This window comes from Dendrobates tinctorius, unplaced genomic scaffold (genome assembly GCF_039654945.1).
Source record: "Dendrobates tinctorius isolate UK_male_01 unplaced genomic scaffold, ASM3965494v1 ptg000223l, whole genome shotgun sequence".
In the NCBI taxonomy this organism is placed as follows: Eukaryota; Metazoa; Chordata; class Amphibia; order Anura; family Dendrobatidae; genus Dendrobates; species Dendrobates tinctorius.
The window spans coordinates 10,555,683-10,578,478 of record NW_027361890.1 but is presented as its reverse complement, the minus strand read 5'-3'; the positions used below and the strand labels follow the sequence as shown (position 1 = coordinate 10,578,478).

The window sequence follows — 22,796 nt, the reverse complement described above, 5'->3', positions numbered from 1 at the left end:
AAGAGGTCTCAGGGGCACAGATAGTGAGAATCCATCCGTGGGGCCCGTATCCACCTGTTCTCACCAGATGGAGGGACCAGGTCGCAGTAAGGGGACCGGCCCCAAAACTAGTAAACACACTAAGGACTATGCTAGGAAACCGGAGGCTGCAGTATTTTCAGGTGCTGTAGCCACATCCATACATATTCGCTGAAAAGACAGACATATAGGGTCCAGGGGTCTGCCCAACGTCGCCCGGCAAGATCCAAGTCTGCTGGCTTGGGACACTGTGTATGAAGATGCAGGGCAGGAGAGACGGTAGCCAGCATATTGAGACGGCCAAGAAAGGACCATCTAAGGGAGCCCTGGCAAAGTGCACACCAAGCTACCCGAGAGCTGTCTGGACCACTATCCCTGAGGACACAGCACCCCCGGCTGGTGTTTGTACCATGTGAACTGTGAGTAAAACTTGTGAAGACTGCACTTTGCTGTGCCTTCCAATTTATTGCTGCGTCACTTGCCCTGCACTACAACCACCATCATCACCATCCTAAACACCATAATCTGCTCTGGGGAATAGTTCTGCCTGTGGAGAGCTGAACCAACTCTGCTGCATTAACACCTACTCCAGCGGACTGAACCTGCAGCGTCAGCTAACACCTTTACTTGCCAAGTACCACAGGTGGCGTCACAAACTATCTTTCATAAACTTATCATCATTTTCACTGCATGCCAAGGGCTATGGATCTGGTCACTGCTGCCGTGACATTCCCTTTGAGAACTGACCGCCCCGGTACTGAGTACCCCGGCCCTAGGGGGCGCTGCACTAACTCATTCTTTAACCCCTTTCTGACATCAGATGTACTATCCCGTCCATGTGCCCTGTGACTTAATTCCCAGGGACGGGATAGTACGTCATAGCGATCAGCGGCGCTCACGTGGTGAGCGCCGGTGATCGCGGCCAGGTGTCAGCTAATTATCACAGCTGACACCCGGCACAATGTGTCAGGGGCAGTCACGGACCGCCCCCGACACGATAACCCCGACACGATCGCGGTGTACCGGGGGTTAAAGGGAAGCATCGGCAGGGAGGGGGCTCCCTCCGTGCTTCCCTGAGCCCCCCACGGCAGCGCAATGTGCAGCGCTGCTGCGGGGGGCTCTTTCCCTACAGGCCCCCAGATCCAAGATGGCGACGGGGACCTTCGGGGGCCTGTAGGGAACTGACTTCCTCACTGCCTGCAAAGCGCAGGCATGTAGGAAGTCTGCAGCAGTGCCTGTGACAGATCGCTGATCTGTCACAGTGATCTGTGATGTGACAGATCAGCGATCTGTCACAGGACAGTGATGTCCCACCTGGGACAATGTAATAAAGTTAAAAAAAAAAGTGTAAAAATAATTTTAAAAAAATCGCTAAATAAATTAGTAAAAAAAAAAAAATATTCCCCAATAAATTCATTTTTTGAAAATAAGAAAAAGAAAAACAATAAAAGTACACATATTTGGTATCGCCGCGTCCGTAACGACCCACCCTATAAAACTGCCCCATTAGTTAACCCCTTTAACGAACCTCTTAAATAATAAAAATAAAAAACTAAGCAAAAAATGATTTATTATCATACCACCCAACAAAAAGTGCAATAACGCGCGATCAAAAAACGCATATAAATATCCATGGTACCGCTGAAAACGTCAGCTTGTCCCGCAAAAAACGAGCCACCACACAGCGTCATCCGCAAAAAAGTAAAAAAGTTATAGCTCGCAGAATAAAGCGATACAAAAATAATTATTTTTTATATAAAATAGTTTTCATTGCATAAAACCGACAAAACATAAAGAAACGACCTAAATGAGGTATCACTGTAACCATACTGACCCGAAGAATAAAACCGCTTTATCAATTTTATCGCATGCGGAACGACGTAAACGCACCCCCCAAAAGAAATTCATGAAACGCTGTTTTTTGTTCATTCTGCGGCCCAAAAATCGGAATAAAAAGCGATAAAAAAGTCACGTGCCCGAAAATGGTACCAATAAAAACGTCAACTCGTCCCGCAAAAAATAAGACCTCACATGACTCGGTGGGTCAAAATACGGAAAAATGATAGCTCTCAATATGTGGTGATGCAAAAACTATTTTTACAATAAAAAGCGTCTTTTAGCGTGTGACAGCTGCCAAAAATAAAAACCACCATAAATAGTAAATCAAACCCCCCGTTATCGCCCCCCTTAGTTAGGGAAAAATAATAAAATAAAAAAAATGTATTTATTTCCATTTTCCCATTAGGGTTAGGGCTAGGGTTAGGGCTAGGGCTAGGGTTAGGGTTAGGGCTAGGGTTAGGGCTGAGATTAGGGTTAGGAGTGTGTTGGAGTTAGGGTTGGAGTTATAATTGGGGGGTTTCCACTGTTTGGGCACATCAGGTGCTCTCCAAATGCAACATGGTGTCTGACCTCAATTCCAGCCAATTCTGCGTTGAAAAAGTCAAATGGTGCTCCTTCCCTTCCAAGCTCTGCCATGCACCCAAACAGTGTTTTACCCCCACATATAGGGTATCAGCATACTCAGGACAAATTGCAAAACAACCTTTGGGGTCCAATTTCTCCTGTTACCCTTAGGAAAATAAAAAATTGGGGGCAAAAATATCATTTTTGTGGAAAAAAAATGATTTTTTTATTTTCACGCCCAGGCGTTATAAACTTCTGTGAAGCACTTGGGGGTTCAAAGTGCTCACCACACATCTAGATAAGTTCCGTGGGGGGTCTAGTTTCCAAAATGGTGTCACTTCTGGGGAGTTTCAATAGTTTAGGTATATCAGGGGCTCTCCAAACGCACATGACACCCGCAGACCATTCCATCAAAGTCTGCATTCCAAAATGTCACTACTTCCCTTCCGAGCCCCGACGTGTGCCCATACAGTAGTTTTCTCCCACATATGAGGTATCAGCATACTCAGGACAAATTGGACAACAACTTTTGGGGTCCAATTTCTCCTTGTACCCTTGGGAAAATAAAAAAATTGGTGACTACAAGATCATGTTTGTGGAAAAAATGCGATTTTTTTATTTTCACGCCCGGGCGTTATAAACTTCTGTGAAGCACTGGGGGGATTCAAAGTGCTCACCACACATCTAGATAAGTTCCTTGGGGGGTCTAGTTTCCAAAATGGTGTCATTTGTGGAGGGTTTCCACTGTTTTGGTACATCAGGGGTTTCCCAATCGCGACATGGTGTCCGATCTCAATTCCAGCCAAAAACGTCAAATGGCGCTGCTTCCCTTCTGAGCTCTGCCATGCACCCACATATGGGGTATCAGCGTACTCATGACAAATTGCACAATAATTTTTAGGGTCCCGTTACCCTTGGAAAAATAAAAATTGGGGGTGAAAAGATCATTTTTGTGGAAAAAATATGATTTTTTTAATTGTACCGCTGTACGTTATAAACTTTTGTGAAGCCCTTGTGGGTTCAAAGTTCTCACCACATATCTAGATAAGTTCCTTGGGGGGTCTAGTTTCCAAAATGGGGTCACTTATGGGGGGTTTCCACTGTTTAGGTACATCAGGGGCTCTCCAAACGCGACATGGCATCCGATCTGAATTCCAGCCAATTTTGCATTGAAAAAGTCAAACGGCGCTCCTTCCCTTCTGAGGTCTGCCATGTGCCGAAACAGTGGTCCCCCCCCACATATCAGGTATCAGCGTACTCAGGACAAATTGCACAATAACTTTTGCAGTCCAATTTCTCCTGTTACCCTTGGTAAAATAAAAAAATTGAACCTGAAGTATTTTTTTTGTGAAAAAAAGTTAAATGTTCATTTTTTTTTTAAATATTCAAAAAATTCCTGTGACGCACCTAAAGGGTTAATAAACTTTTTGATGTGGTTTTGAGCATCTTAAGGGGTGAAATTTTTAGAATGGTGTCACTTTTGGGTATTTTTTAAATATAGACCCCTCAAATTGGCTTCAAATGTGATGTGGTCAGTAAAAATAAAATGTTGTTGCAAAAATGAGAAATCGCTGGTCAACTTTTAACCCTTATAACTTCCTAACAAAAACAAATTTTGGTTTCAAAATTGTGCTGATGTAAAGTAAACATGTGGGAAATGTTATTTATTAAGTTTTTTGTGTGCCGTATCTCTGTGATTTAAGGGCATAAAAATTCAAATTTGGAAAATTGTGAAATTTTCAAAATTTTCGCCAAATTTCCATTTTTTTCACAAATAAACGCAAGTTATATGAATGAAATTTTACCACTACCATGAAGTACAATATGTCACGAGAAAATCATGTCAGAATCACCGGGATCCATGGAAGCATTTCAGAGATATAACCTCATAAAGGGACAGTAGTCAGAATTGTAAAAATTGGCCCGGTCATGACCGTGCAAACCACCCTTGGGGCTTAAGGGGTTAACAAAACTCCTGCATCTAGTTTTTTACAGTACACTTATACACCAATACAGCAGCTAAAAAATGCATCAATATAACACAATATAATTACTATATGATCTTCAGGGGGTGCTGACCATTTCTCCACTCTCTTACAATAGCACACACAATCCAATAATATGCACCATGGGCATTAGGTTCCCCTTGTTGATCTGCTCCTCTCCTCACCCTAGTATTAAAAAATAAATGACCCATAGTACATTGAATACTGCAAATCATTGACTGGTTTTAGGGTACTTAGAACAAATAATTATAATGATTTTAAATGATTTTCTTCCTAATAACTTGTAATCGATTGAAATTAGCTTGTAATGTTGTTAGCATGTAAACGCCAATATAATTTGGATTTTCATGCTACTATCTACAGTAATGTTAGGAAATAATACTCATAGAACCGGTCACTATTAATAATGACTTTACTCCGTAGCGCTGGAGCTGGGAGAACTGGCTGTTTTATAGCCATCGATATTATGCTGGACATGGCAGAGAATGAAGGAGTGGTGGACATATTCAATTGCGTGCGGGAGCTGAGAGCTCAGAGAGTCAACATGGTACAGACAGAGGTAAGATGAATTTATCCAAAGAGCATTGGATGAGGTTATAGCTGCAATGCTCATAAGGTAATTACTAGTTTACGCTACAACATCGAAAATGAAACACCTATGGGAATATTACACCTGGTCAGCAGCAAAACGAATAGGTAGCCCGTGGGCTGTGTAATCTTCCGTGCTGAAACATGTAGTCCCTTGCTGGAATGTTACCAATTGATTGGAGTTCCTCATATATTTTTTATATGATTTGATGGATTAATAAAGAAGAAGATTTCATAATTCTGGTGAACTTTCATCTTTTTGCTGGATCCCAATTCTCTTATATTTCTATTTGTTGGGGCATACTCCCTGCCTGGATCCGTGCAGAATATAAGGTGAACACCGACTATTGCATTAAGAGGAACTCCTTTATGGTGAGCTGGCTATATGTTTTTTACATTGTTTGAATATATATATATATATATATACTGTTCAAAAATTGTAGGCAGGTGTGGAAAAATGCAACAAAGTAAGAATGATTTCAAAAGCATATGGACTGTGTGTATTGTGATGCAGTGACCCTTATGACAGCTAGGGGGCACTGAATGGGTCATGCACACAAGCATATCCATTGCGGTAGTGGAGATAGGATGAATGGCAGGATGGTAAATGACCATTATGTATCCCAGGGTGGGTGGCCCTGGGATGGAAGCTTGAACGTGTGTTGATCAGCAGAGGTACTGCTGAGGTTTTTATTAGTGGATCAGAGAAAGCTTCCAGGTGGCTTGGTGAGATGGGTGGGACCAGTCACCTACAAACCCACCCAGGGGTGTGTGTCTGAATGCCCATAGTAAACCTGTATATGTGTGTGTATGGCTGGGTGTCTGGAAAGGACCTACGATGAGGTCATAGCTATGTGATCCGTATCTCACCAGTGGGTGTGGCTACGGACCATATAAGGTGACCAGGGTAGGTCACAATGGGAGAGTGCATAGATCTGATTGGGCTATGTGGAAGGTCACAGAAGGCCTAGGGCTGGAAGTTGTGCTGCCTCCCTGAAGGGCACATGCTGAGGCCGCTGACCCGGTGAGGCCTGTATATATTGGCCTGGGTGTATTGGACAATCCCCGGGAATGAGAAGCAGCTAAGAGGTAACCCCGGACAGAGGGGGAATTAATTGAGAGACTAAAGAGCCTGATTGCTGGACAAAGCACAACCTGTGTGAACACAGGGCTAAGGGAGCGGAGCTCCACTATGAACGTTCGTTTGGTCTGCTGTAAGACTGTTATCATTTTCTTCATGCTGCTATGGTTTATGCAGTGTACAATAAACCATATGGACTGTGTTATGTGAAAAGCCTTTGCGGGACCTGGTTTATCTGCAGCCAAGTGAGTGTCCCCCAATACACTCAGTGAGCGCTACCTTGCAATATATACGCATGTAAATCTGTACAGTTTTTTCCAATGAAGCTAACATTAAATGATTCAGAAATACTGTACACTCAATACATTGTTAATGTGATAAATGACTATTCTAGCTGCAAACTTCTGGTTTGTAATGCAGTATCTTCATAGGTGTATAGAGGCCCATTTCCAACAACCATCACTCCAGTGTTTTTATGGTACTTTGTGTTTGCTACCTGTGTAAGAAGGCTAATGGATGGTTAGAATACCCTTGAAAACCCTTGGGCAAGTATGCTAGCACAGCTGAAAGCAGTGTGGCTGATTAGAGAAGCTATAAACCTGACCTTCCTTTGTGCTAGTTGAGAATCTGGAGCATTATATTTGTTGGTTCCATTAAACTCTCAAAATGGCCAGAAAAAAAGAACTTTCATTTGAAACTCGACAGTCTATTCTTGTTCTTAGAAATGAAGGTTATTCCATGTGAGAAATTGCCAAGAAACTGAAGATTTCCTACAACGGTGTGTACTATTCCCTTCAGAGGAGAGCACAAACAGGCTCTAACCAGAGTAGAAAGAGAAGTGGGAGGCCCCATTGCACAACTGAGCAACAAGACAAGTACATTAGAGTCTGAAGTTTGAGAAATCGAAGCCTCACAAGTCCTCAACTGACAGCTTCATTAAATAGTGCACGCAAAATGCCAGTGTCAACATCTACAGTGAAGAGGCGACTTTGGGATGCTGGCCTCAGGGCAGAGTGACAAAGAAAAAGCCATATCGGAGACTGGCTAATAAAAGGAAAAGATTAATATGGGCAAAAGAACACAGACATTGGACAGAGGAAGATTGGAAAAAAGTGTTATGGACCGGCGAATCCAAGTATGAGGTGTTTGGATCACACAGAAGAACATTTGTGAGATGCAGAAAAACTGAAAAGATGCTGGAAGAGTGCCTGACGCCATCTGTCAAGCATGGTGAGGTAATGTGATGGTCTGGGATTGCTTCGATGCTGGTAAAGTGTAAGATTTGTACAAGGTAAAAGGGATATTGAATAAGGAAGGTTATTACTCCATTTTGCAATGCCATGTCATACCCTGTGGACAGCGCTTGATTGGAGCCAATTTCATCCTACAACAGGACAATGATCCAAAGCACACCTCCAAATTATGCAAGAACTATTTAGGGAAGAAGCAGGCAGCTGGTATTCTATCTGTAATGGAATGTCCAGTGCAGTCACCAGATCTCAACCCCATTGAGCTTATGGGAGCAGCTTGACCGTATGGTATGCAAAAAGTGTCCCTCAAGCCAAACCAACTGGTGGGAGGAGCTTCTGGAAGCATGGGGTGAAATTTCTCCAGATTTCCTCAGCAAATTAACTGCTAAAATGCCAAATGTCTGCAATGCTGTAATTGCTGCAGAGGGAGCATTCTTTGATGAAAGCAAAGCTTGAAGGAGAAAATTATTATTTCAAATAAAAATCTTTTTTTCTGAACCTTGTCTATGTCTGGACTAGATTTTAAATTCATTTGGCAACTCATTTGATTAATAAAAGTATGAGTTTTCATGGAAAACACAAAATTGTCTGGGTGACATGAAACTTTTGAACGGTAGTGTATGTGCATTAGAAATATATTCAGTTGTGCTCAAAAGTTTACATAACCCGGCAGAATATTTGTTTTCATGGCCTTTTTTCAGAGAATATGAATTATAACACCAACTTTTTCTCCACTCATGGTTAGTGGTTGGGTGAAGCCAATTATTGTCAAACTACTTTGTTTTCTCTTTTTACATTATAATGACAACTCAAAACATCCAAATGACTCTGATCAAAAGTTTACATGCACAGAAGTTAACACAAATGAGTTTGAATGGCTACTAAAGGTAATATCCTCACCTGTAAGTTGTTTGCTTGTAATCAGTGTATGGACATAAAAGCTGAGTGAGTTTCTGGGATCCAGACAGACTCTTGCAGCTTTCATCCATCCACTGACATTTCTGGATTATGAGTCATGGGGAAAGCAAATGAATTGTCAATGGATCTACGGGAAAAGGTAGTTGAACTGTATAAAACAGGAAAGGGATACAAAAGTTGGTCAGGTAGACCAACAAAAATTTCGTCCACAACTGCCAAGAAAATTGTTTGCGATGCAAAGAAAAATCCACAAATAACCGCAGCTGAAATACTGGTCTCTCTGAAAACTATCAGTGTGGCTGTTTCAAGAGGCACAATAAGGAGGCACTGGAAGAAAAATGGTCTGCATGGTCGAGTCATGAGAAGAAAGCCATTACTGCGTAAATGCCACAAAGTATCTCACCTACAATATGCAAAACAGCACAGAGACAAGCCTCAAAACTTCTGGAACAAGGAAATTTGGAGTGATGAGACCAAAATGTAACCATAAATGTTACATTTGGAGAGAGGTCAACAAGGCCTATAATGAAAAGAACACCATTCCTACTGTAAAGCACACAGGTGGATCACTGATGTTTTGGAGATGTGTGAGCCAAGGAATTTACAGGAACTGGAGGCTTTTTGCCAAGAAAAGTGGGCAGCTTTACCATCTGACAAAATAAAGAACCTCATCCACAACTGCCAGAAAAGACTTCAAGCTGTTATTGATGTTAGAGGGGGCAATACACAGTATTAAGAAATGGGGTATGTAAACTTTTGATCAGGGTCATTTGGATGTTTTGGGTTGTCATTTTGATTTAAAAAGAGAAAACACATTAGTTTGGCAATAAATGGCTTTACCCAACTACTAACCATGAGTGTAGAAAAAGTTTTGGTACTATCATTCATATTCTCTGAAAAAAGGCCAAGAAAGAAAATATTCTGCCGGGGTATGTAAACTTTTGAACACAAAATCCAATAAAACACAGGCAAACAAATCAATTTTCTATACAGTAGATATAAAATATTTTTATATATACTGTATGTGATAGCTTGTCATACATTGAACAGCAAGGCCAGTAGCTAAAATGAAATTTCACAGGACAGGACCCTAGTGCCTGATGGTTGCTCCCTCTCTATAGCTTGTTTTGTGACCAGTGGACCAATTTGCCATTACCTATTTCATTAGCAGTGCAATCTCTATATATAAAAATGAATGTGTGTGTGTATCACCAAACAATCACAAAGCATCTTTCATTTCACCAGAACTGTTTAAAAGAAGCTGAGCTGTGATTGGTTGCTATGAGCAACAGTTTTCCCACTCCACAAAACCTCAGCAGACACTGACATGGTGAGAGGAATCTAGCATCCCTGGGAACATAAGCACCCAGCCATTGTCTGCCCCTCAGAAAAGAGCAGAGAGCATGACAGAAATGAATCCCCCCCTTCCGTGCCCATATACACATCACACATCATCCATCCAATAGGCACATCTTCTCTCTTAAAGGGATCATTGGTATGGAAGTCAGGGCAAATCCATCCAGCGCTTTGGTACTGACCCCAGGCCTCTCTTAAAGGGATCTCCGGTATGGAAGTCAGGGCAAATCCCTCAGTGCTCTGATTCTGACCCCAGGCCTCTATTAAAGGGATCATTGTTATGGAAGTCAGGGTAAATCCATCCAGTGCTTTGTGTTATGAATGAGTCACCGGAGGAGGAAAAAAAATAAAAGCTAAGTCCAGAAAACCGGAGAGGTTGGTAGCTAGCGGATTGCAGACCCCTGATCCTATTCACAACAACTAACAGTAGCCGTGGGGTGTTCCTACGGTGGTCCTAGACACCTCATTCACAGCCGGATAACTAAATAAACCTAAAGAAAGAAAGGGGAAATCTAAACTGCCCCAGAGCAGACCCCAAAGCAATAGACAGCCCCCAACATGTATTGACGGTGAAAACAGATGAAAACACCAACACAGACAGAAAGACAGGCTGAGCAAACGATGGGGCCCTCACTAACTAGATAGGACAGGAAAGAAAAGCAACTGTCTGCAATCACACAAAAACCCTGCCAAAAAATAATATCCAACGCGTCTGATAGAAAAAGCCCTGAAGTCACTAGACTTCAAAATCGCTATGTCAGCACTCAGGTATATTCTGAAAACAGAGCAAAGAGATCAACTGATCAGAGACAAAAATGGAGTTCAGCCAGTCCCAACCAGGGCTGGCTGAACACAAACACTAAGTAAACCAGACAAAATCTCATGGAACAATAGCAGAGCAAAAACTTAGCTTTAGTAGACAGGACTAAACTGGAGGCCAGAGCAGAAAGGATCACCAGCAACCCAGCAGGGCATCGGCGGCCTTATATCCACTCAGAGTTTCCGGATGTCCAATCACACTCCACCTGTTCAGATGACAGGTTTTTCCTATCCAAATCAATTTCACTACCTCCTTTCACCAGCAGAGGGAGTTCATCGGACGTCAAAGGTGAAGGAGAAAATGAGCTCATAACAGTACCTCCCCCTTGAGGAGGGGTCACCGAACCCTCATCCACACCACCAGGGCGATCAGGATGAGCCCGATGAAAAGCACGAACCAATCTTTCGGCATGAATATCGGATGCAGAGACCCAAGAATTATCCTCCTGGCCATAAACCTTCCACTTAACCAAATACTGGAGTCTCCTTCTAGCCAGACGAGAATCCAGTATCTTCTCAAACTCATATTCCACATTACCTTCAACCAATACAGGGTCAGGAGGTGCCACCACAGGAACTACTGGCTCAACAAACTTCTTTAACAGAGACTTATGAAACACGTTATGGATCTTGAATGTAACAGGAAGAGCCAATCGAAAAGAGACCGGATTAAGAATCTCAAAATCTTGTAAGGTCCAATAAATCTAGGTTTAAACTTTGGAGAAGCCACCTTCATAGAGATATTCTTTGATGACAACCATACCATATCACCCACCTTAAACCGGGGACCAATGTTCCTATGCCGGTTGGAAAACCGCTGGGCCTTTTACTGGGAGAGAGACAACTTATCCACCACTTGGTCCCAGATCTGGTGCATTCTCTCCATCACAGTGTCAACACCTGGGCAGGCAGAAGACTCCACCTGCCCTGAAGAGAATCGAGGATGAAACCCAAAGTTACAAAAAAAAGGTGACATCAAAGTGGCAGAACTAGTTCTATTATTTAAAGCAAATTCGGCCAAGGGCAAAAATGAAACCCAGTCATCCTGATCAGCAGAAATAAAACATCTCAAATAAGACTCCAAAGTCTGGTTTGTTCTCTCCGTCTGCCCATTGGTCTGAGGGTGAAACGCAGAGAAGAAGGACAACTGAATTCCCAGCTTAGAACAAAAAGTCCTCCAAAATCTAGAAACAAACTGAACTCCTCTGTCAGACACAATGTTCTCAGGAATCCCATGCAAGCGAACCACCTGTTGCAAAAACAAGGGCACCAACTCTGAGGAAGATGGCAACTTAGGAAGTGGTACAAGATGGACCATCTTAGAGAATCTATCACAAATCACGTTGCGTTCGGATGGGGAGAACTTTCGGGAAAAGAAAGCACAGGGATTCATTTTAGATGTTACAGGATCTTTTTGGGACAAAACAGCTCCTGCACCAATCTCAGAAGCGTCCACCTCTACCTGAAACGGGAGTGAGACATCAGGTTGTTGCAAAACCGGAGCAGAAGTGAACCTCCGCTTCAGCTCCTGAAAGGAAGAAATAGCCTCTGGAGACCAATTCAGCACATCAGCATCCTTCTTAGTCAAATCAGTCAATGGTTTGGCAATACCAGAAAAATTAGCTATAAATTTACGATAAAAATTAGCAAAACCCAAAAACTTCTGGAGGGCCTTCAAAGAAGTGGGCTGAACCCAATCATAAATGGCCTGTACCTTGGCCGGGTCCATTTCAATAGTTGACGGAGACAAAATAAATCCCAAAAATGAAATCCTCTATACACCAAAAAGGCATTTCGATCCCTTACATACAGGGAATTCTCCCTCAAAATCCGGAACACAGTTCGAACATGTTCCACATGAGAGTCCCAATCCCTGGAAAAGATCAAAATATCATCCAGATAGATGATCAAAAATGTATCCACAAAGTCCCGGAAAATATCATTCATGAAGCACTGGAAGACAGAAGGGGCATTAGTGAGCCCAAAAGGCATCACCCGGTACTCAAAATGTCCCTCCGGAGTATTAAACGCCGTCTTCCATTCATCCCCATGCTTAATGCGAATAAGATTATACGCCCCCCTGAGGTCAAGCTTGGTAAACCAGCAAGCACCTTTAACGCTGGAGAATCGATCAGAAATCAGGGGTAACGGATACTGATATTTAACAGTAATTTTGTTGAGGGAACGATAGTCAATACAAGGCCTTAATGAACCATCTTTCTTGGCCACAAAAAAAAAAACAGCACCCAAGGGTGAAGAGGATGGTCTAATATGACCCTTCTCCAACGACTCCTTAATATAAGATCGCATAGCCTCGTGCTCGGGTACAGATAAATTGAAAAGTCGACCCTTGGGAAATTTACACCCAGGGCTCAACTCAATTGCACAGTCAGAACTCCTATGAGGAGGCAAAGACGCAGACTTATTCTCACTAAATACATCATAAAAATCAGCCAAATAGTCAGGAACATCATGCGACTGGGGAGAAGTGGAGAAAACAGGAGCGTCACCAAGAGCACACTGCCAACCCCAACTCACCACAGACACAGATTTCCAATCCAAAACTGGATTATGGATTTGCATCCAGGGAAATCCCAGAACAATGGTATCATGCAAATTATGCAACACCAAAAATCTGCAATTTTCTTGATGGTCTGGGGCGACCCGCATTACCACCTGGGTCCAAAACTGAGGTTTATTCTTCGCCAAAGGGGTAGCATCAATACCCCTCAAAGGGATAGGCATCCGCAGAGGTGTCATAGGAAACCCACAACATTTAGCAAAATCCAAGTCCATCAGGTTCAGAGCCGCTCCCGAATCCACAAAAGCCTTAGCGGAAAATGTGGACAGGGAGCAGATCAGAGTAATTGCCAGAAGAAACTTAGATTGAACACCACCCATAGCAAATGTGTGTGCAAAACGTTTCTCTCATTTAGGGCAGACAGAAATCATATGAGAGGCATCTCCACAGAAAAAACACAGCTTATTACGCCTTCTGAACTACTGACGTTGCGCCCTAGACAAAACTCTATCACATTGCATAGGTTCAGACATTTGTTCAACAAGTGGCAACATTTCTCGTGTACTTTTATGTTCACGTAAACGCCGATCAACCTGAATGGCTAATGACATAGAATCGTCAAGACCAGAGGGAACAGGAAATCCCACCATAGTATCTTTTACGGTTTCTGACAAACCCTTCCGAAAGAGAGCTGCCAAGGCATCATCATTCCAGGTAGTAAGGACCGCCCACTTTCGGAATTTTTGACAGTATAACTCTGCAGAATCCTGACCCTGGCTCAATGCCAACAGGGCTTTTTCAGCTTGATCAATAGCATTAGGTTCATCATACAACAACCCCAAGGCTTGAAAAAATGCGTCCACATTAGTTAGAATAGGATCATCAGGTGTCAAAGAAAACGCCCAATCCTGGGGATCGCCGCGCAGCAAAGAGATGACAATTTTAACCTGCTGCGCAGAGCTCCCCGATTAGTTAGGCTTCAAGGCAAGAAATAATTTACAATTATTCTTAAAATTCAAAAATTTAGACCGATCCCCAAAAAACACATCAGGAGTAGGAATCTTTGGTTCAGCAGCATGTGAATGAGCAAGATAGGCGGAAATTCCCCGCACTTCAGCAGCCAGCTGCTCCATACGATCAGACAATTGCTTAATCTCCATTAAGAAAATTCCTCCTACGGCCCCAGAGAAAAAGGAAAAAATCTACAAAAAAAAAAATTCTGACACTTTTTTTTTTACAATTCTTTCCTGCTATTGAGTACCCTAGAATCTGCGGTATGGCTGGTGATTCTGTTATGAATGAGTCACCAGAGGAGGAAAAAAAATAAAGCTAAGTCCAGAAAACCGGAGAGGTTGGTAGCTAGCGGATTGCAGACCCCTGATCCTATTCACAACAACTAACAGTAGCCGTGGGGTGTTCCTACGGTGGTCCTAGACACCTCGTTCACAGCTGGATAACTAAATAAACCTAAAGAAAGAAAGGGGAAATCTAAACTGCCCCAGAGCAGACCCCAAAGCAATAGACAGCCCCCAACATGTATTGATGGTGAAAACAGATGAAAACACAGACAGAAAGACAGGCTGAGCAAATGATGGGGCCCTCACTAACTAGATAGGACAGGAAAGAAAAGCAACTGTTTGCAATCACGCAAAAACCCTGCCGAAAAATAATATCCAACACGTCTGATAGAAAAAGCCCTGAAGTCACTAGACTTCAAAATCACTATATCAGCACTCAGGTATATTCTGAAAACAGAGCAAAGAGATCAACTGATCAGAGACAAAAATGGAGTTCAGCCAGTCCCAACCAGGGCTGGCTGAACACAAACACGAAGTAAACCAGACAAAATCTCATGGAACAATAGCAGAGCAAAAACTTAGCTTTAGTAGACAGGACTAAACTGGAGGCCAGAGCAGAGAGGATCACCAGCAACCCAGCAGGGTGTCGGCGGCCTTATATCCACTCAGAGATTCCGGATGCCAATCACACTCCACCTGTTCAGATGACAGGTTTTTCCCATCCAAATCAATTTCACTACCTCCTTTCACCAGCAGAGGGAGTTTATCGGACGTCAAAGGTGAAGGAGAAAATGAGCTCATAACAGCTTTGGTTCTAACTCCAGGCCTCTCTTAAAGGGATCCCCGGTATGCAAGTTAAGCCCCCGTTACACATAGCGATATCGCTAGCAATATCGCTGTAACGTCACCGTTTTTGTGACGTAGCAGCGATATTGCTAGCGATATTGCTATGTCTGATACTTACCTCCGACCGGCTCCCCCGCTGCTCATTGCTGGTCGCGCGAGAAGGTCCTGGATCATTTCTCGTCGGCCACTTCCTGCTGGGCTTCCTGTGGTGCCGACGAGCGACGCGTGGAGACGGGTGGGAGGAAATCAGGATCGCTGTGTCTGACAGGTAAGTAGCGACCCCCGACCCCTGCTATGTCGCTGGTGAGATCTGCCTGTGTGACAGCTCACTAGCGACCACTTAGCGATGCACCTGCGATCCATATCGTTGTCAGGATCACTGGTACATCGCTAAGTGTAACGGTACCCTTAGGGTAAATCCCTCAGTGCTCTGATTCTCACCCCAGGCTTCTACTAAAGGGATCCCTGGTATGGAAGTTAGGGCCATTCCACTCAGCACTCTGGTTCTGACCCCAGGCTGATGGGATGATGTGGGATATTATGGGGAGTAGTACGGTGGCTCTGGCTGATGGGATGATGTGGGATATTAGGGGTAGTAGTCCGGTGGCTCTGACTGATGGGATGATGTGGGATATTAGGGGTAGTAGTCCGGCAGCTGTGACGGGATGATGTGGGATATTAGGGGTAGTAGTCCGGTGGCTTTGATGGGATGATGTGAGATATTAGGGAGAGTAGTCTGGTGGCTCTTGCTGATGGGACGATGTGGGATATTAGGGGTAGTAGTCCAGCGGCTGTGACGGGATGATGTGGGATATTAGGGGTAGTAGTCCAGTGGCTATGGCTAACGGGATGATGTGGGATATTAGTAATCCGGTGGCTCTGGTTGACGGGACGATATGGGATATTAGGGGTAGTAGTCCGGTAGCTCTGGTTGATGGGATGATGTGGGATATTATAATGAGTGTGGCTATGCGGCGTGGGCGGGGATATACACTCAGCTTTATATATAGAGATATAGTCATTATAATTTGTTATAACTAACAGTAGTTAGTTACTATACCCTGGCAGCGCTGTGCTCTTCAGCTAGTTCCTTTATAAAGGAGACTCCTACACAGTTTCTCCTGCACAGAAATTGGCCAACCAAGTCTGTTTCATGTCTCTCCATAACTGCCTTTTTTTTACAAATGCCACTTATTTTACATTCACAAATTTATTTAGTGAATATAGTTATGAAATACAGAGAAGCGTCATACTTTTTTTCATGCCTATTATTTGAAAATTAAAAAAAGAGTAAAGCAATAAACCCGAGTTGCAGGTATAAAATACAGAAAACATAGGAAAGACAAAAAAGCCAAATGGTCAAAACAACAGGAGAGTGTTAACAAAGAATTTAAAGTTGACTTTAAGAGGCAACAAAGCCTATTAATTTGTTGAGACATCTTATAACTTACTGTTCCAGTGAATTAATTTGCTCTTTTTCTCTAGGAGCAGTATGTTTTTGTTCACGATGCCATCCTTGAAGCTTGTTTGTGTGGAAACACTGCCATCCCAGTATGTGAATTCCGTTCTGTCTATTACAACATCAGTCGCATAGATCCACAAACGAACTGCAGCCAAATCAAAGATGAGTTTCAGGTTAGTAATCTCACAAAAAAGGCTCTTGTCACATTAACAGTTTTTAAGTTTCTTTTTGTGCTTTATATACTGTATTTTAAATGGAAGAGCAGCATATTCTGCAATCCATTCACACTGCATGATGCTCAGTGTTAAACAAGTGGCAACATGTTTGCTGGTCGGCTGTCTTTTCATAGACTGTTCACACAGGCCGACCAAACTTCAGATGTGACCTTAACGATCTGTAATGAATCAAGGATCAGGGGTTAATTGACTTGCTATGGGACTGCTTTCGTTATTCGTGGCAAAATTAAGGAAAATAAATTGTGAACCCCAATCGGGACAATGACTTATATAAGGCTACTTTCACACATCAGGTTTTCGGCGTCAGGCGCGTTCCGGCGTCGTGCCGGAGCGCCGGATCCGGCAAATGTTTTGTAAAACCGGATGTGATGGATCCGGTTTTCTGCCGGATCCGTCTTGCGCTTGACAGCCAAAACCGGATCCGGTTCATCCGGTTTTCGATCCGTTTTTTGACGGATTACGCCAGATCCGGTTTTTAAAATCGCCCCTTGTGGCCTTCCGAACGGGATTGGCTACTGAAAAACTATATATAGCGTGTTCCTACAGCCCTTCTTTGACAGGTTGTAGAGGAGAAAGTGCAGGTTGGAGAGAAGAGCAAGTTACTGGCGAAGATGGATGTTGTGATTGGAAATATTTTGAAGAATTTGGCGGATTTTACAGCGGAGGCGAATCGTTTGAGGGTGATTGTTCTGGAGAAGGAGAGAGCGAGACAGCAGCGCATCAGGCATCGTAGATGACGTTTGTGGATCCACCCCATCACAGCCAAGAGAATGACGCGTGGGTCTATTCTACACTCTGCATGGACCTTAGACGAAACCCGATAAATTTTTTGGATATGTTCGGATGAAAATGGAGAATTTTGATTACTTGGTGGAGCGCATTGCACACCTCATAAGAAAATCGGACACCTATTGCCGCTTCTCTGTTTCACCCGCAGAGCGTCTTATGGTGACTTTAAGGTAAGCCACATTTATTGGATATGCTGGCATCAGAGCACACTTTCACTGCAATCTTGTTGGTGGTAGTTTGCATCTCCAAGTGTTATAGCTGAGTTTTGGTATGTAATGCTGTGATTTTAAACTAATTGATTGTTTTTTAATTCCCCACAGATTTCTTGCAACTGGAGAATCCCTTTCGTCGCTGCATTTCCAGTACAGACTCGGGATTTCCACCATATCTGGAATAGTGAAGTACACATGCCGTGCACTGTGGGACTCCTTAGCTGAAGAGTTTTTACCAGAGCCCACAACAGAGAGGTGGATTGAAATTTCAGAAAAATTTCAACAGATATGTCAGTTTCCGAACTGCTTGGGCGCTGTGGACGGGAAACATATCCGCATTGTAAAGCCAGCCGGATCGGGATCGGAATATTTCAATTACAAGAAATATTTTTCAATTGTCCTCATGGCCATCGCTGACTCGGAATTCAAATTTATTGCTGTTGTTATTGGGGCCTATGGCCGCTCCAATGACTCTCAAGTTTTCAGACTGTCTGCCATGGGGCATAAACTGTATGGAAACAACTTCCAGTTCCCATCCCCTAGACCGCTGCCGCAAACATCTGGTCCACCTATGCCATTTGTCTGTGTAGGGGATGAAGCCTTCCAGCTGTCAGAACACCTTTTGAAACCGTACGGTAGCAGAGGATTGTCAAGAACAAAACGCATTTTTAATTACCGCCTCACAAGAGCAAGAAGAATGGTTGAATGTACCTTTGGTATTCTGACAGCCAAATGGCGGGTCCTATTGACTGCGATCAACCTCAAGACAGAAACTGTGGACGAGGTGATCAAAGCTTGCGTGGTACTCCACAATTTTATTATCTGCAAGGAACCCATTTCCATTGAGGACACCTCTGAAGAAACCACCTTGCAAGATTAACATGACATTACCACTAGAAGTTCTGTGACGGTTTCAGTAATGAGGGACAATTTTGCACTATACTTTATGTCACCTCAAGGCAGAGTACACTGGCAGGATGACAGAGTGTGAAAGATTTGTGCCCTTAACCAAACTTGTGTACCTTCTGTACCAACAGTATATACCTTTGCCAACCAAAGTTGGCTATCTTGTCATGGTCTTAATATTTTTACCTTTAGGCCACAGGTGTGTACCTGGTTGTGTTTTATGCAAAGTATTTCACCTTTTAACAAAAGTTGTGTACATTGTTAGGAAATCACCAACAATAAACACAACTTTTTAGGTGAAATACTTTGCTTCAAACACAACCAGGAACACAACTGTGGCAAAAAGCTAAAATTTACCCACAGTTATATACCTGGTTTTGAATACCTTTTGACCTTTGAAATACCCTGTATTTAACCTTTTTTTAAAACATATTTCGCCACAGAAAGAAATGACAGACAACCATTGTAAAACGATAATTTAACTTTTATTTAAAATATTTTTTTTTTGTAAAATGTTTTTAAAGTTAAAAAAACTTTTTTAATAAATGTTTGAAACCAAATGGGCATTTTTATTACAAAACACACATTATAAATCGGTGTAGTGTGGGGTGGAAATACTGCTGGAGGGGCTGCGGGACACTTCGACACTGGGAGTGTGGAGAGAGGACTGGGATCGTGGTGGGGAAGGAACAGTTAGAGGTGAAGGTGTGGAAAAAGCTACAGAATGGGTGGACATGTGGGAGGCAGAAGAGGTGGTGGGTGGTGGAGTGGAGGGTTTGGCAGGGACTGTAGGAGCAGATGATGTTGATGGAAAGTTGTATGGGGAAGGAGTTTGGTACGGGGAAGGAGTTTGGTACGGGGCAGGTTGCTGGAAGTGGGGAGATGTCTGGTACTGGGGAGGTTGCTGGTACTGGGGAGGTTGCTGGTACTGGGGAGGTAGCTGGTATGTAATAGGAGGGGAGGATGGAAAGTGGCTGGAGGGGGGTGCAGGTGGAGGAACTACTGGGGTGGGAGGAGGAGGTTGGGAGGTAATGTGCTGGAGAGAACCGTGGCATGAATGCATTACATGCATCTGCTGGGTAGGAGAGAGCGTTTCCATGCGCTCCACAACAGACCTGAAAAAGGTGTGGTTTGGCGAAGATCTTCTGAATGCATGGTTTGCAGAAGTGTCTTCACCTCCAGAATGCTGGAGTTGATCTGCTGAAAGCCTGCGGAGATTTGCTCTGACAAGACTTTTAGACAGTTCTGGAAAGATGCATTCAGATGCAAGAACTCTGGCGCATAAGTCTTTTCCTGACCTCTCTGCCGCTGCCTCCCAGTACCCGCAGGTGTACTAGAGGTGGCAGGGGCAGAAGGGTGGGGTAAAGGGAAAGCGATCTCCTCACCAGCAGCTTCATGTAATGTAGGCGGCCACGATGCTCCTGTGCTGGTGGATGGGACAGATGGGTCGAATGTGTGGGAAGGCTGGGAAAGTGCAGATGTACCGGGGTGGTCGAAGTGTCCCTCGGTGCCGGTCTCAGGGATCGCCTCAGAAGGGTCCAATCGTGCAGACTCCCGAGTGCTGCTCACCGTGCTGTGGAATAAAGAGAAAAAAAAACAATTAAAATAGTGACATGGCATGGCCCTGGCTGAAAAAAAATTGTTACATCTAAACATTTTTTTTCACATGTGTGTAATATTTACCTTCTAGTGACCATTGCATCCCGGAGGAACGACAGGGCTCGTGCGTACTTGTACTTGCTCCTGCGTCCTCCAGATCCACTCGGGGCCTGCATCTCTTTATTGAACTCCTTCTTGAAACGATCCCTCACAGACCGCCACAGCTTCACAATTCTGTCCCCTGAAACGAGAAAGGACAAAGTGGTTAGTATACAACATCAGTGTTTCCCAAACTCCAGTCCTCATGGTCCCCAGGGGTCATGTTTTCAGGATTTCCATACTAAATAGAAATCCTGAACACATGATCGTGGGGACCACGAGGACTGGAGTTCGGGAAACACTGGTTTACATCAAGCAACCGGTACTGTATATACTTCCGCTCTTTAATCTGGGCCCGAGCATCGAGGTCCTCCCAGCGGCCCACAAGGAGCGAACAGATTTCCTTCCAGAGTCGTCGGGTAACAATCAGGTCAGCATGGCGGCGGTCAGCCATATTCCATAGCGGCTCCCTTTCTCTGACGAGATCGATGAGGTGGTCCACATCAATTCCTCCATCCTCACCGTCTGAGTCGGGAGCACGCTGTGAAGGCTGTTAAAGTAAAATAGAAAAATAGCAAAATTAGTCACCACACTTTAAGACATGAAATAAAAAGTGTACCAAAATTTAACTTAAATATTATACTTACACGCTGGTGACCGCCGCGTTGCTGTCGCCGACGACCCTGGGAGGCACTGCGAGGACCTCTTGGCCAAGCACCAGATTGGGAAGACTAGAGAAGAAAAGAAAAAAATTTATGTGTTTGGATGTTGGCATTTGTTTGCTGTGTGAGGTCTGCGGTACATTGTTTTCTATGTGTTGTGTGTAGTGTGATGTTGTGTTTCTGCGTTTGATGCAAAAAACTTACCAATTGTGAGCCCACTCCAGGTGTCTGTCCACCCCTTCCTTCTTCTTCTGAGAGCTCCTCTTCAGCTTGTGATTCCTGTTTTGAAATAAAAGGCAATGAATAGACATATATTACAGAGATGATGGATTTTGGAAATAAAAACTTACCGTCAAACACTGACGATGCGAGAGAGGGCTCCCAGAAGAAGATGGGCTGTCATGTTGCTGGCCAGACTCCATGGCTGTGGGTGGTGCTGCTGCTGTTGCTGCTGCCAGTGCTGCTGCTGCTGCTGCATCTCTTGGGCGGCTGTTGAATAAAGAGAAACAAAGCGCCAATGAATATCTTGATATTCCATGGCCCTAGTTTTGAGGAATGGGGAATTTGATAATTACCATCTCTCATCTGCTGCTGGACTCCCCTCCCGTTGTTCAGCATGTTCCCTTTGCTGCTCCATTTGGGGTGGTTGTGCTGATGGTGCTGCAGTGGTCTCCTGCCTTCTCCTGCGCCTGTTTGCTGTCTTTGGTGGCATGTTGGGTGTGGCTGAGGGTCCAACTGTCATGCTTTTATATATGTGTGATGTGGGCAGAGCTACTGAGCATGCTCAGACCCAAAAAAACGGATCTGGCCACCGGATCCGGCTTTTGCCGGATCCGGCGCATTGCGGCGCTCATAGACTTTCAATGTGTGAAAAAGCCGGACGCGCCGGATCCGGCGTGTCCGGCTTTTTCGCCGCAGACAAAAAACGTTACAGTAGCCATTTTTTCCAGACGCCGGATTGCGATACATTGCCGGATCCGGCGAAAACCGGATGAAACGCATGGCCATCCGGCGCGATACGGCGCAAATGCAAGTCAATGGGGGGGGAACCGGATCCGGCATTGCATTTCGCCGGATCCGTTTTTTTTTCAAAAGAGCCGGATCGCGCCTGACGGCGAAAACCTGATGTGTGAAAGAGGCCTTAGTTAAATACATTCATTTGTGGATGGTCCACTGTGTGAAATGTATCATACTGGAAAATTTGTCAAATTAGCATTTTCCCAAGGGGAAAATTTCCCTCCGCTAGCATAATAGATACATAAATAAGAACTTGTATAATAAAATACAAGTCTCTATTATCTTCTATATGGGAAACACTGTCCATAAAATTCACCTAAAGGAAAGAAGACAGAGCCAGAAAATTACAGGCCAGTGAGCCTTACTTCTATACCACGAAAGATGTTTGAACAAATTATTAAACTGTGTGTATGTAAGTACTTGGATAAGAATACAGTAATTATCCGGAGTCAGCATGGGTTTGTAGCAAACAAGTCAAGCCAGACTAGTCTAATTTCTTTCTATGATGGAATCACTGACTGGGTAGATCAGGGAAATGCAGTAGATATAGTATATCTTGACTTCAGCAAAGCATGTGATAAAGTATCTCATACTGTCCTTATTGAAAAAATAACCAAGTATGGGATTGACAAGGCTATAGTTAGGTGGATTCATAATTTGCTCGGTGATTGTACTCAAAGAGTGGTAATAAATGGTTGTACATCCAATTG

At 43.7% G+C, this 22,796-nt stretch overlaps 1 protein-coding gene across 9 annotated transcripts in view; it reads left to right on the top strand.

Moving 5' to 3' along the window:
• The window catches only part of PTPRT (protein tyrosine phosphatase receptor type T), a 648,808-nt gene that overhangs the window by 595,600 nt on the left and 30,412 nt on the right, over nt 1-22,796 (top strand). For all 9 annotated transcript variants that reach the window (XM_073555336.1, XM_073555335.1, XM_073555333.1 and 6 more), the window contains 2 exons: nt 4,851-4,986; nt 16,590-16,739. In XM_073555336.1, the coding sequence (XP_073411437.1) occupies nt 4,851-4,986; nt 16,590-16,739 (286 nt within the window). The remainder of the gene's footprint in view (nt 1-4,850; nt 4,987-16,589; nt 16,740-22,796) is intronic.